This window comes from Phoxinus phoxinus (assembly GCF_949152265.1).
Source record: "Phoxinus phoxinus genome assembly, chromosome: 10".
NCBI lineage: Eukaryota > Metazoa > Chordata > Actinopteri > Cypriniformes > Leuciscidae > Phoxinus > Phoxinus phoxinus.
Window position 1 is genome coordinate 2828204 of NC_136885.1, and position 14753 is coordinate 2842956.

General features: G+C 39.1%; 1 protein-coding gene across 1 annotated transcript; it reads right to left on the reverse strand.

Annotated features, from left to right (window-relative positions):
* Positions 1 to 1011: 1011 nt before the first annotated feature.
* zc3h12aa (zinc finger CCCH-type containing 12Aa) lies at positions 1012 to 14311 on the reverse strand. The gene is made up of 6 exons (XM_079625517.1): positions 14201 to 14311; positions 12282 to 12715; positions 8726 to 8865; positions 6922 to 7156; positions 6719 to 6825; positions 1012 to 4186 (listed from the first exon to the last, which is right to left on the reverse strand). The coding sequence occupies exons 2-6, from the start codon at positions 12623 to 12625 to the stop codon at positions 3279 to 3281; spliced, it is 1734 nt and encodes a 577-aa protein (XP_079481643.1). The 5' UTR covers positions 12626 to 12715; positions 14201 to 14311; the 3' UTR covers positions 1012 to 3278.
* Between the last annotated feature and the right edge of the window lie 442 nt (positions 14312 to 14753).

Below are 14753 nucleotides of genomic sequence, written 5' to 3' on the forward strand. Positions count from 1 at the left end.
ATAATGGACTTCAATGGCAACCAAACATTCAAATGTTCAAAAAAGGTTCAAATGTGAGTTTCAATGCAGCTTCAAATGCTCGACACGACCCCAGTCGAGAAATAAGAGTCTTATCTAGCGAAACTATCAGTCATTTTCTAAAACAACAACAATTATTTACTTTTTAACCACAAATGCCCATCTTGTACCATCTCTGAGATGCGCCACGCATTACGTCATCACGTTGGAAAGGTCACCATAAAAGATGGTTGCCATAAAAGTCCATTATATGGAGAAAATCCTGGAATGTTTTCCTCAAAAACCTTAATTTCTTTTCGACTGAAGAAAGAAAGACATGAACATCTTGGATGACACGGGTTGAGTAAATTATCAGGACATTTTTATTTGAAAGTGAACTAATCCTTTAAGGCAGATATTTTTTATCCAGAAAGAAGACATGTTTGAAACACATTTACCGAAATAAATTCCTCGTCCCCCTGTGACTTTCCGTCAGCTGTGATTGGATAACTGGACTAACCAGCGGACCAATGGCATCGCAGCCTCTCAAATGTTGGTTTGGTGTTTCTGAAACACGGGAGTCAAAGTGTGTGATCAGAATGATTTGGTTTAATTCCCTCCAGAAGCGTCTCGAGTGTGTTCACGAAAACCAGCATCCGAACGCAAGAGAACATGACAGCGTTTATTGTGTTTTTTTCTGACGCTGTGAGACACACTCATGTATGATGGAGGGGAAAAGAGTCACATTACAACCACTTCCATTTATTTTATATGGAAACGCTGCTTTATTCGCAAATGTTTTTATGTGATATTTCAATTTGCGCATAAGTTAAATTCACAATTTTGAATGGGAACAGCTACTGTCTCAAGATTCTCACACATATTTATTTTCGTTACTCCTTTCTCTATTTTTCTATTATTGGTCAAGTATAATTATTGATAATTTCATCTTTAAGTATAGCATTTTAATTTGTGAGATCAATGAGATGATGTGCACCAAAAAAGAAAAAAGAAAAAAAAAAGAGCCAAATACACATTTATCATTTCATTTTAATGAATGTTGAAGGGACAAGAAGCAGGAAGTACATCTTAATTCATTGCATTTGCCAATGCACCTCTGAGAACTTAATTCCTGTTCACATTAATGATTATAAGGCACTGGCAGGTAATAAACATGTTGCACGTTGCGACTTAGACACCTTGAACTAAACGTGACAAGCTGTTACAGCTGAGTATGATATTTTAAGAACTGAAACATTAAACAGAATGACAACAACATAATGCACACAAGCTCATGTTAATGGAACATCTTTGCAAACAGATGCTAAAATTAGACTGTCTCCTCCGAAGAGAAAACATGAAACTGGACAAACTCATGCTCACTGACAGTTCAGATAGATACTAGCCAATCAAAGACACAAGTGTGATACAAATTACACAAATAACTATATGCTAATTTGACAATGGTGGATAAAACATCAGTATAATTATTATAATAATAATGATGTCATCATTATGTTGAATTGACAGATCTAAAGCCAAATTCTTTTCTGATATATTTTTATGTCAAGGCTTTGACACGCATATAAACGTAAATCATGACTAATTAGTGCAAAGAATTCACAATTCTCTTGTTTGAGAACAGACGTTTAAACATTGAGATTAATTAAGTAAATTTTGCATAGCAGGAAATATGTGAGATGTCCTTTGTACATTCAAATTGTCAAAATCCACAAGCTCAACATTACATAACTGAACCAGATTGATACATGTAACATTAAAGCACAATGAAATATCATGTCCAGTACTGTGGCAAGATTCAGAAAATGCAATGTCAGAGTCAAATTGTAGTGCTTGACATGAGTACTACTATAAAAACTTATCAGGGGATTCCCATCTCTATCAACTGAAACACAGATGTACAATAAAAAGTCTGCAGGAGACAAGGAATCACATCATTTACCATTTAAAGTGATTCTGTGGTGGAGTAGAATTGAATAAACAATTAGCTGCAGAACACAATTACTCTGAACATTGAAAACAGGGTTGGCCCTTAATTACTGTAATTACATACAACTACATTTACAGAATGCTCAAATTACATTTCAGCTTCTGTCCAAAACAAATCTGCAGCCTTTGAGACAAGGTACAGTTTGCTACACGTTAGAAGTAACAATTGATGCAATGTGCATCAACCTCTTTAAAAACAACTAGACACACATTTGACTTTGTAGTCATACGTCGTTACCACATGTACTATGTGATAAGTCATTTAAGTTACCGAGACTTTAAAGAGCCAGTCTGAAACCTCCAAAAAACAGAAAATATGAAATCAAACACACCTGAAACAGCTAACCAAGCTCTTCAGGGTCACTTGAAAATACACAGGCAGGTGTGCTGAAGCAGATTGGAAATGAACCTTGAAGGGTTGAAGACATGTGAAGGCCAAGTATGGTAACCCGTACTCTTGAGTTTGCACTCTGCAAACCATAGACACACACACACACACACACGCGGAGCAGTGGGCATCCTTTTTTGCTGTGGCACCAGGAAAGCGATTTGGGATTATTGCCTTACTCAAGGGTACCCGAGTAATTTCCTGCAAGTATTGAGAATCAAACCCACAACCTTTGGGTTACCAGTCTGACTTTCTAACCGTTAGGTCACAACTGCCCCCTAGGCCTCCGCTTTAAGGGTATTGCCCCAGAGACAAGCTGTTGTACCCATAAAGGTAAAATTTGTAGGCCTTTTTTTCTGAGACTACTTATTGGCAGGGTGTTCTTTATTTTAGCCATTTTGCCTTTAATGAGATAGGATAGTATAGAACAGGGGTGCTCAATCCTGCTCATGGAGGGCCACTGAGCTAGGGGTAACATGGTACACAGTTGTCCCCTTTTAAGGCAGAGGTCTTAAACCCTACTCATGGGGATCTGCTGTCCTGCAGAATTTAGCTACAACCCCGATTAAACAGACCTGAACCAGCTAATCATGGTCTTACTGGGCATTCTAGAAACGTTCAGGTAGGTGTGTTGTGGCAATTTGGAGCTAAACTCTGCAGGACAGTGGCCTTCCAGGACAGAGTTTGGACACCCCTAGTACAGAGAACTGACAGCAAGTGAGAGAGAAAGGGGGACAGGATCTGGAAAGGTGAAAGACAGTCTGGACTCAAACTCGGGTTGCCGAAGACTTACAATGAAGTTATCGGCTCTAACATGATTCTTTCTTTTGAGAGACTATACATGCATTAACTTTTTTGTGGTCCCAAAGTTTCAAATAAATCATTATAATTCTCCCTTAGACTTGAGTTTGAGAATCTTTGCAGCCAGCTGTTGTGGGTCTTTCAGCTTTGGGAACATTTCCATAACTTTGTTTACGTGATGTGGGTTAAATATTGCATGAAGGTTCTTCCTGACCTCCTCTCTTTCTTCCTGGAAAGCGCTGAACTGTGGCATGGCTGAGTGCTGCTGGCTCCTGTAGCCATCGGGAGACCTGTGCGAGCTAGGGCAGGGTAAGTGTTCGGGTAAACTGCTCGCCTGTGGTAAGTAGAGAGGGTACGACCAACCCCCAAAAGCAGGAAGACTGTAACTCTGGACAGGGTTGGAAAGAGGTAGGGAGCTGTAGGCACCATAGTTGGGATGAAAGTTAGAGTAAGGGCTCATGTTGTCATAGTAGCGCTGGTCACCTGCAGGTGCAGCAGATATACCGGACAACGGCAGATGACTCGACCTCATCCTATGCAAGTCGTCAATGCTCTGGGATGGCTCTGAAAACGGGCTATCATAGGATCCAAGCCCAGAGTCGGAACTGAAAATGGACGAAGGGTTTGTTTGGAAAGGTGCTTGCAGACATGTACTGTCAACTAGAGGACTGCGCTGTCCCACTGGGGGTCTATTTAAAGGCTCTTTCATGGACAAAATATCATCCCAGTAATTGAGCTTGACACCCCTGCTCTCAGAGTGCTCGGGCTCCAGTTTGAGCTTCTGTTTAAGTTCTTGCTCCAAGGAGGGAGAGCTGGACCCAAACCCATTGTCATTTCTTGGGTACATGCCTCTCCCAGTTATTCTGCTGTCCTCTTTAGATCCAGACAGTCTGGCATTCTCTCGAAGCTCGTCGGCTAGAGAGCGCTGTGACTGGTTAGTGCGCTCCGGGTGGTAGAACTTACACTTGATCCCATATGTGCACTTTTTTCCTGAAGAGTAAAAAGACAAAAGTGTTGTAAGGTCTAATTTAGGGTTCTTCAAATCCAAACCTTTATCAATTGACAGCCCTAGTATTTGACCCAACCCTATCAGAGGTCTTCAGTCCAGTTCCTGGAGACCCAACGCCAGGCAGAGTTTAGTTCCAATCCTAATCAAAGACACCTGAGAAAGCTAATCAGGATCTTCACAGCTACTAAAGGTCATAGCACTTACATACTGTTGTCCTACTGCTAGTTTAATTGCTTAGGCGAGTTTGATCAGGATTTGAGCTAAACTCTGCAGAGCAGTGATTTGAGGAACCCTGGTTCTTCCATTCATTCACTTCGAATGTTGAAATAAGCTGGATGTACTTTGGGCTGGTTCTCTGTGTGTTTACACCACAGGATCAGGGTCTAAATGAAGTTCCGGGTAAATATTTCCCCCTCGAAAGTCCCTGCTTGCGAGGTAGTACTTTTTCAAAGTTCAGGGACTTTCAGGGGTGGGACTTGGGCGCTGAACATGCTGATTGAGTTCATGCCGCATTTTGATTGGTTGACTCCATGCAGCATTTTATTTCAACCACCATTTTTTTTTAAATCGGTTGCTATTCTAATTAACAATGGAGGTTAAATAATAGACAGATGGACCGACGACGAGGTTCAGGCTTTATTAAGCTTAAATTCAGAGGATAAAATCCAGCGGGAACTGTAAAGTAGCATGCAGTCCTGTGTCACTGGACTAATTTGCCTAATCTTCAACTACAGAAGTTTGGATTAGAAGGTTTTAGACTGCGGTGGAAACGCAGACAGCAACAGGTCTGGGGAAAAAAAAAATTCCTGGGACAAATTTTTTTGGGTCATTTCGGTGGAAACGCGACTATACCAGAGGTCTTCAATCTTGCTCCTGGAGATAGACTGTCTGTGACACACCTGCCTGGGTTTTCAAACAATACGGAAGACTTTGATCCAGGTGTGTTTGATTAAAGTTGTAGCTAAACTCTGCAGGACAGTAGGTCTTCCAGGAGCTGGACTGAAGACCTCTCATACAGGGTTAGGTCTATTACTAGGGCTGTCAATTTATTAAAAGTGTAGTGACTTAATGAATGACATAAAATGCAGATATTTTAAGATATTATGCTTTTTTTATTTTAGCTTTCCTTTCCTGAAGGATTGCTGTTTGTGCATGTAAAGGATCTGCAAATTTACAAAGCACAAAGTCCACACTAATGGAGGTTAATCTATCCAGGAAAAAATACGTGCCTGAAATGCCTTGTTTGTAATCCTGCCTCTATTTCTGCGACTTTGCTACATCATCATGTTACACATTTGCACAATTCCCACATACTAGCTGCTTTGGCCCACCCTCAATAAACTATTGGGTGAGGGATTTCACTATGTCGAGGAGCAAAAACATTGGCCAGCTGGCCAATCAGAGCAGACTGGGCTTTTCGAAAAGGTGGGTAATATTAAAGATTACAATTAACAACAGAGCTCAAATAATTATATTTAGTTGCTATTTATTTTTAGATACAATGATCAACACACACACACACACAAAAATACTGTAAATTGTACATAAGGCAGGTTTTGCATTAACTTCTAAATCTAATTATAAAGTTAATTTTCTACTCCAATTCATTTTAAAAATATAATAATTTACATAGTGGCTGTCTTAACCTGTTAGTAGTGTCTTGATTAACATAAAACATTAATGCATGTTTAAATAGATTTGTCATGAAAACAAGTTAAGTAAATATAATGAATAGGCTAATATAGTGCATTTACGAAATGCTTCTAGAGTTAATTTCTCTAGTGAACTAACCTGCTGTTGACACTAAATGCCTGAGGTAAGTGTAATGCTACGTGAGATATCAATAAAACAGCTTGAGAATAATATCTTTCTGCAGTAGAAACACTGGTTAAGAGATGTAAACATATCAATCATCGTCTCTTCTTCTGTGCTTTTTATTGTTAGCAAACAGTGTTGCATTACCGCACACGCCCCCTTCTGGATTGGAGTGTGAATCGCCTGTGATGGATTGTGTTCATTGTGCGATCGCAAATAAGCTAGTATTTGTCCCAAACCGTGACGTCCCGTAATCTTTGGGACAAATACATGTACCCCTACACATCCTAATATCGGTATAAGAAAAGCCCTCCGACTGGAAAAATGTCTTGAATAATACTTGCATTGAATACTATAGACTTTGAATAGTTGTTTTAGAAGTCAATATATTGTTTGTTTTGTTTCCATATCATTAAACAGATTTCACCCTCAAGATTATCACTGGCCTACAGAGTGTTACTTTCGGCTTCAATGTCTGTGATGGCAGGAAAATCCCTTATTATGAAATATGTGATTGATTGATGAGTAATTGGGCATGATTGATGACATCCATTTATTATTGGGCTATATTTTTTTTAAATTAATTTCAGACAACTGACACATTAACTTGACAGCCCAATACACATATTTCTATCAGTAGTTTGTGGTTAAAAATTGAATAACAGGATTCTTAGTGATAAACAGGGATAAATATTTACCATATGGACATAGTTGGCGCTTGTGGTCAAGCAACAATGTTTTTTTCCGAAGAAAATTATCCAAGTTGGGTCCGTGACGGCCGAGTGGGTCATCAGGTGGCATGAACCTGTGCAAGATAGAGTTATTATGGTTAGATTAATGGATAGGAATAAAATGACATATTGCCAAAAGCATTAGAAGAAATATTGATGTAATAACATACTTGTCATTTACAAAGGAGTACATAAGCAATTTCTCCTCAATGCAACGCTTCCACTCCGGACGTTCACTTTGCAGGTCCCGATACGTGTCGTTGGACACTATAATGCCATCCAGGTCATGAGCTAACTTGATAATAAAGCGATCGTCATAGCAGACCACGCGCTTTCTTCCGATCCTTCGTGAAGGGGTAAACACGAGAAACTTCTTCCTTTCCAGCTCTTCCAAAATATGCTGATCTGGAAATAAAGACAAACACTCATTTTTCATTGTCTTTGTGGACAATTTTAAGGAGTGGCATAGGAATGGAGGCTCAATAGAACATTATTTAGCAATCGCTGACAGAATGATCACACCATAACACATATCAAATCAACTTCCATAACTTTTTTTTAAAGTGCTGTGTCACAGTCTTGAGACTCATGTCCTGTTTCATTGTTACGTTACATTTTCAACTGTGTACTTGATCAATGTGCACTAACTGAGATGATGACATAAATAATCAATTAATTTGATCATAACAGTGTTAATTTGTCCAACCCTCTTTGGGCCATATTTGTTTATGTAATTACCAGTGTTGTAGTACCCAAGTCTGGTCAAAGCCAAACACAGACTTAAGTCTGTCTCAAGATCATATTTTCTATAAGTTTGTTCAGGTCTAGGCCAAGTACAAATGTGAAAATATGGTCTTGGATTCAGACTTGAGTTCAACAATACTGATTCTCGATATTACAGATACAAAACAAATGGTTATTTCCCTACATTAGCTTTTAATATCCACCATAAGTGACCATATCAAACGCTGCTATGGGGAAGCTGAGATCCCATATAACACAGGCTATCAGTTGTGAAACAGGAAAGAGGCACGCAGCACTAGACTCCATTAAAGATTCACAGTCAAACTGTGGGTAATAGGGAAAGCTCTTGAACTTCCTGGTGGGGAATTCCCAGTGAGACCTGCAGGAAACTTAACTCTTCCTTATTATTCTAGTTTTGTTATTACTGTTCTTGCCCGAATTGACTTCAGGAATCTGAGCAGAGGGCGTTCTCAACAGCAGAGAGACAGTCCAGGGACATAAACAAGTAGATTATCATCACCACTACAACAACACCTCAGGGCATGTTAAACTAAACAAGAATGTTTCTAAAGTCCAAAAACAAAGGTCATCATGTTGAACTATAGTACCACATGTACAGAGGGACTGTTTTGCAACAAACTAATGAACAGAAAATAGTTAAAATTTGACAAAACACTGCAATAGTTGAAAATACAACCAGCCGAGATGTTATTTTTTGTGATTTTTAAAAACTTAACAGCAATGTATGCAACAATGTATAACAGTGTCAAAAGCTTCAGCTTTTTAAACAGCACTTAACACAATATAAAATAAGGACTTCTACACAGGAATGAGTCTTTTGTATTATCATTATCATTTACATGAACTGTCTGAACAAACCAATACATATAGTTTGATTATTGCTTCAGTTCACTTCTGTATTTTTCTTCTTACTCTTTCATCAAAAATATAACAAAACTTCACAATCATTCTAATATGAGGATTTGATGCTCAAGAAACATTTATGATTATTATGATTTGAAATATAAATATTTTGTTACATTATAAATGTCTTGGCTATCACTTTTGATCAATTATGATGCGTCTTTTATGTATACAAGTGTGAATTTCTTTAGAAAAAACTCCCTGACCCCAAACTTTTAGTCTGCAGTTAGATAGACTGGTTTCTCGGAAAGCGAAAACACCCGTGATGACTCATTTTTACCAAAGGTGCTGAGGGAGTGTCTCTACCTGAAATAGGTACATCAGGCCTGGGCTGCTCTTTTCTCCAGGAAGGCACAAACACAGTGATATTTCTGTGTCCTCGGTCAAGGAAGTAGTTGACTGCCAGCTCAATCCCTCGGCATGAAAACACTTCCTTGTTCCCATGACTGAAAGAGAACGAGAGAGAGAGAATTAGTCTGGCATATGGGACAAATCATTAAATATGCATTTCAAAAACTGCTGGTCTGTGCACACATGTTAAAGGCCCTCGGGGGGTTGGTTACGTATTGCAGCTTTTTCAGCATCTTGCACCATGAATGTCACGTTTCAAAGATGCCATGTGAGATTAAAACACATTTACACTAGTGTCTCCTGTGTGTGTGTGTGTACAAATATGTATTTATTTATTATATATAAAACAATCTCGTAATAGTTTTAGCATATTTATTGAATTAATAATGAAAATATTAATGTATTTGGCTAGCCTGGGTGCCAGCCCGAACCCCGCACACAACATTTTTTGGTCGGGAAGTTCGGTCTGGACTCGATCCGTTGAGGAGTAATAATGCTCGGCTCCCAGAAGGCCGGCCCAATCAAATTGCCAGAGCGGGCTTTAATCGCTGATGGACAGATGATCCGTGGTTACGTAATCACCACGTCATCAAAGAGCGGTTGGGTTGAATTGGTTTTCAACAAAGATGAAGACGACTGCAGATGGAGAACTGAGATGTTTAGATTCCGCTATCGCGTCTGTTATAAAAGAAATCCACAGCGCATTCATTTTAAAAGACGAACAGAGAACCGCAATCAAGGCATTTGTCGATCGGAAAGATGTGTTTGCCGTCCTTCCTACGGGATTCGGCAAAAGTTTATTTTATCAGCTGGCTCCGATGGTGGCTAAGAAGACGGGACGCAGTGAAAACCAGTGGAAGGGATGCGCTCACGATCTCTGTTCCCTAAAGCCTCAGATGAACACGCTTCTTCAGCCGGCTCTCTTTCAGCGTCTTTACATTTTAAAAAAATCAGTCAAGTCGCGTAGCAACCGTGTTATAAAGTTGAGACAGGGCCGACAAATGCGAGAAGATTTATTTGCTTTATTGTCGAGATCTAATCCTAAACGGAGAACTTGTTCGTATATACACACACCTTTTGTATTTCTCTCAAAAATGTGTTATTCGTGATTGTAAGTGCTCCGCGAATACTTAAATTCTTTACATCAAAGGAGAACTCCGGTCAATTTTAACATTGAGCTCAATTTTTAGTAAATTTGGAGTGCTGTCAATACAGAGAACAACGACAAAAATCGGTGTTGCCTACACCGTGTTATCCTCTTTTTAAAATTTGCACCCTATTGACTTGAATGGGGTCTAATTTAAAACCTGCTTTTATTTCTCTTATCATCCTTGATGTGTCATTACAAGTGCCCAGCCATGTTGAGTGATTCCTTCAGAGTGAACACGAGTGAATCTGACTGCAGGAGATGTGAAAGATATTAATAAAAATGATGTTATTTCAGCCAGCGCACAGACCTGTATTTAGTTCCTGTTTTCGGTCGAAGTCCAAAGTAGTCAATTGTCGAGTTCACGCGCGTGATCTAAACCTATGCGCGTCAACTCGGCAATCGACTACTTTGGACTTCGACCGAAAACAGGAAGTAGAAAACACTGCAGGAGATGTGAAAGATATTAATAAAAATGATGTTATTTCTAACATCATTTTTATTAATATCTTTCACATCTACTGCAGTCAGATTCACTCGTGTTCACTCTGAAGGAATCACTCAACATGGCTGGGCACTTGTAATGACATATCAAGCATGATAAGAGAAATAAAAGCAGGTTTAAAACGTGCCCCATTCAAGTCAATAGGGTGCAAATTTTAAAAAAAGAGGATAACACGGTGTAGGCAATTTTTGTCGTTGTTCTCTGTATTGACAGCACTCCAAATTTACTAAAAATTGAGCTCAATGTTAAAATTGACCGGAGTTCTCCTTTACATTAACGGCAAAGATAGTTTACACTCATTAATTTACTACTTCTTCCAGCGTGCGTGCAGTTGAGCTCTGTGGACAACTATGTGTCGCTCAACTTGCGTTGCTCTGATTGGTTGTAGGTCTATCCAATTGAGTGCAGATTTTTTTTTTTTTTCTGGTTCGGTTAAGACACGCCTCATAATCAAAGCCCTATGGAGCGGTATCAGACTCACATTCTGCCTAGAATATGAGTATGACGAAGTCAGGCTAGTATTTGGTCTTTACGGATTCGATCTGCTACATTGCTGCTGTTGATTATTGATTATTGATACACAGATATGCTGCTGCTGCATAAAGAGACATACATAACTCCCAGATCTCTGCAGGTGGAGCTGGGGAGGTGGAGGGGATCATTCAGAGGAACTCACTGCAGGACTAGATTACACAAACACTGAACCAGACTATTTAAATCTTGAGCAAGAATCTCATTGGCTGAAGGATCAGCAGAGGCCAATCAGCTTGTGCCATGCTGTAATGATGTGAAGCTTGCAGATTGCATGTAAAGGACCGATCAGCCTGCGTGCACTTGAGTATTCAGAAGACTCAAAGAACCAAATAATTAATTTCACTCAGGAAATTGGAATAGCTTAAGGCGATAATGCAAGTAGAAGCAAGCTTAAACACAAGATGATTTGCATAACCTCAAAACAGACAACTGGAAGGCGCACTGCAGTTGCTGAAAGATGCCTCAGAGATGTTTGATAAAGAAAAACCGAGATGGAAATGACAGAATTGTTTGCGTTCACTGGGAAGCTACAACTAACAATACATACACAACAGCAACTTCCATTACATCATGATGTTATAACAAATATCAATGCATCAGCAGCCTTTCACATACAGTAAAGTAAAGTGTTGCAATTGACAACTAAATCTCTTTCATTCAAGGAGAAAATGTCTTCCACAGAAAAAGCACAGAAGAGCTTTGCAGAAAGCGTGAAAAACCAAAAATGTTGCTGGGTATGTCGTGTATACCTAGCTTACTGGAAGTGAAAAGGTTAAATATTATTTGCATATTGCAGAACAGAAAGACACGGACAAAGAGGAAGTAAAAACCTTTTCAGAAGAAGCAGGTTTAAGGTTAATGCCCTGAGGCAACGTGAGCAATTCAGTATGGGAAGTGGTAACTCATATTATAATCAACAAACAAACTACTTACTACTTTTGATCTGAATTATTCAACAATTACAAACGATGAGCCATCAACAATTTTGCATGTGCATTTATACAATTATTTGGATGCGATATTCCCTTTTTTAAATGCTTTTTAAATGGTTACAACGATCTGAGGTGGAGCGACGTTTAAAACAAATGTGTAATCAAAGTAAAAGCCTTGCATAGTTCGGGAAAAGTTAATTCACAACACATTTATCCTGAACTTCCCTTTGTAACCGCAACTTGTTGATACTTGTTAAACTGGCAAAGACTAAGATAATTCTCTTCCTACGGAAAGACTATTGAAATAAATAAAAAAAACTGGCAAAGACTCAAGCCTCATTAGACAATTCTCTTCCTACGGAAAGACTATTGCCAGCAGAAGCGACTCCTCACCTCATGGCCACGTTACTGCCGTCAATGACTATAGGCTTCAGGTCACTTTCGGGTTCATTGTTGTCCTCCAGATTTGATCCCGGTCCCCTGGATGAGCCTCCTCCCCACTGGACCAAACCATCGTCACTGTCAGAGCTGGAGGAGGGCACGGCCTTGGCCCCGGACCGCACCAGTTCTCCCAGTACAGCGTTGGTGTCCGTCCCCAGTCCCAGCTTCCTCAGCGCGGCCTTCACCTCTTCCGGAGAGTAGCCCAGTTTACGGAAGAAGTCCACCTTCGTCTGCAGGTCGTGTGTGTCTCGGCTCAGGCCCGCGGGGGGGTGATGGAAACACCTCGGCTGCTGCATGCTGGCGTCTGATGGGTGTGTGTGTCAGTGGGAGAGCTCCAGTGTCGTGTGTGTGCAGCACACACATGTTGCGCTCGCTTCTGAATCAGGCTGAAAAAGCAAACATGCATGCAGTTAAACATGTTATAGTTATCTTATACATTTATATATAAATATATAGGCTAACACTAGATATTCTCCATGAACCTATTCATTCATTCTTTCAAGTCATCAATAATAAAATTGATTTTTTAAAATCACAATGGTCCAGTGCATGCAAAATACACATATTAAATGTAATAATTACATAAATTACTTTTACAGTTGATACAAAAGTTGATTGTACTTAATTTTGTGCAGCATTGATTATTTTGCTCATTTTATTTGAAATATACGTTCAATATAAATGCAGTGTCTTTCTTGATATTGCTTGGACAGCCTGACGTGTGTATAGTGGAATATATTCATTGCTAAATCTGCCTCTGAAAGAGAGTGAGACAGATTGAGAGTTAATTGTATTATTATTATTATTATGTTTATAATTATTATTAATTTCAATACTCATATATAACCAGCTGACAGGGCGCTAAACAATCCATAAATTAAATTAAATGAACAGAGGATCTTGAAAGCGTTTTCAAACTTTCCTTTTGTTTCAAAGAACTGCATAATTATCATATATAGGCCTACACCAGATATTCTCCATAAATTCATTCATCAAAAATAAAGATATAATGGATTTTTTAAAATCACAATGGTGTGCAAAATACACACGCCGTAAAGAAAATGATATAACCGATAAGTCATGAGAACATATGTTTTTACATTACTTTAACTAGTCTACCATTAAAACTTTGTGTAAGTTATATGAGTCAACTCATTTTTAAGTCAGTTTAATGTCATTTAAGTGACTCACACAGCTTAGTTGATTGTTCTTACACATGTAAAGCAGCATTGCCTTGCTATTTTGCTAACTTTTATTTTAAATATACGTTCAAATATACATTTATTGTCATTCTTGTTATGGCTTGGACAGCCTGACGTGTGTACAGTGCAATATATTTTAAATATACCTCTCCAATATAAAGAGGAAGAAAATGAATTTAAATCCATCCCGACTGTCTAAGGGGCTCAGGCAAAAAAAAAGGTGATTGTCTTCCTCTTTATTAATAATGTTTAACTAATTTGCATTCGATTTTTAAATTAAATTAATTATTATTAATAGCCTACAATTTTAGGCATTTGATGCTGATAGGGGTGAACTTTCTACGCACAATCAGTGATAACCTGTCTATCGGATTAAATAAGAGAGAGCATTTAACAATAGTAAACTATACATTTTAACAAACAATACTAAACTCTACTCTACTTGTCAACCGCGCGCGCGCGCGCTCGTGCTCGTGCTCGCGCTGGCCTTCTCCGGACTCTCCGGTAAAAACACCGGCTGGAATTTTGTTGAATGAAATACTAGAGGAAGCTAGTTTTAAAATAATAATAATAAATCATAGCTGTCATGTCAACAGATGACAGAGTTTACCTCGGTTTGTCTCAGCTGTCAATAAACACCTTTTCTATAATAGAGTAACCCAGACCTACCATACTCTCCAAACGACGAGTCCAGTGATCGATAACCCGCGTCTGTGAGGATCATGAAGAACTGACCTGAGTTCAATGACGTGTTTTAGTGTAACACTTCCTGTCAGGTGTGACTCGACCTGTTCTCCTCCCCCGGAGAGAGAGAGAGAGAGAGAGAGAGAGAGAGAGAGAGAGAGAGAGAGAGAGAGAGAGAGAGAGAGAGAGAGAGAGAGAGAGAGAGAGAAAGAGAGAGAGAGAGAGAGAGAGAGAGAAAGAGAGAGAGAGAGAGAGAGAGAGAGAGAGAGAGAGAGAGAGAGAGAGAGAAAGAGAGAGAGAGAGAGAGAGAGAGAGAGAAGAGAGAGAGAGAGAGAGAGAGAGAGAGAGAGAGAGAGAGAGAGAGAGATTACACTGGCAAATGTGACCACCCATTAGTTTACTTTTATATTCCGAATTTTTATTCTGTCTTTCATCTTCATCTCCTGTAGTTCTGTTTTAGCACATCATTCACTTCCTATATTGTCCTTTTTAGTGATTCATCTTTTTTCTTGACCAGGCTTTGGTAAAACTGTAAATG

Bases quoted from the DNA above. Each gene is read 5' to 3' on its own strand.
- zc3h12aa (XM_079625517.1), bottom strand. From the start codon at position 12,625: ATGCAGCAGCCGAGGTGTTTCCATCACCCCCCCGCGGGCCTGAGCCGA. The intron at 8,866-12,281 runs GTGAGGAGTCGC...GTTCTCTTTCAG, and splicing joins GGCAGTAACGTGGCCATGAG to TCATGGGAACAAGGAAGTGT. The intron at 4,187-6,718 runs GTAAATATTTAT...TTTACTCTTCAG, and splicing joins GCGCCAACTATGTCCATATG to GAAAAAAGTGCACATATGGG.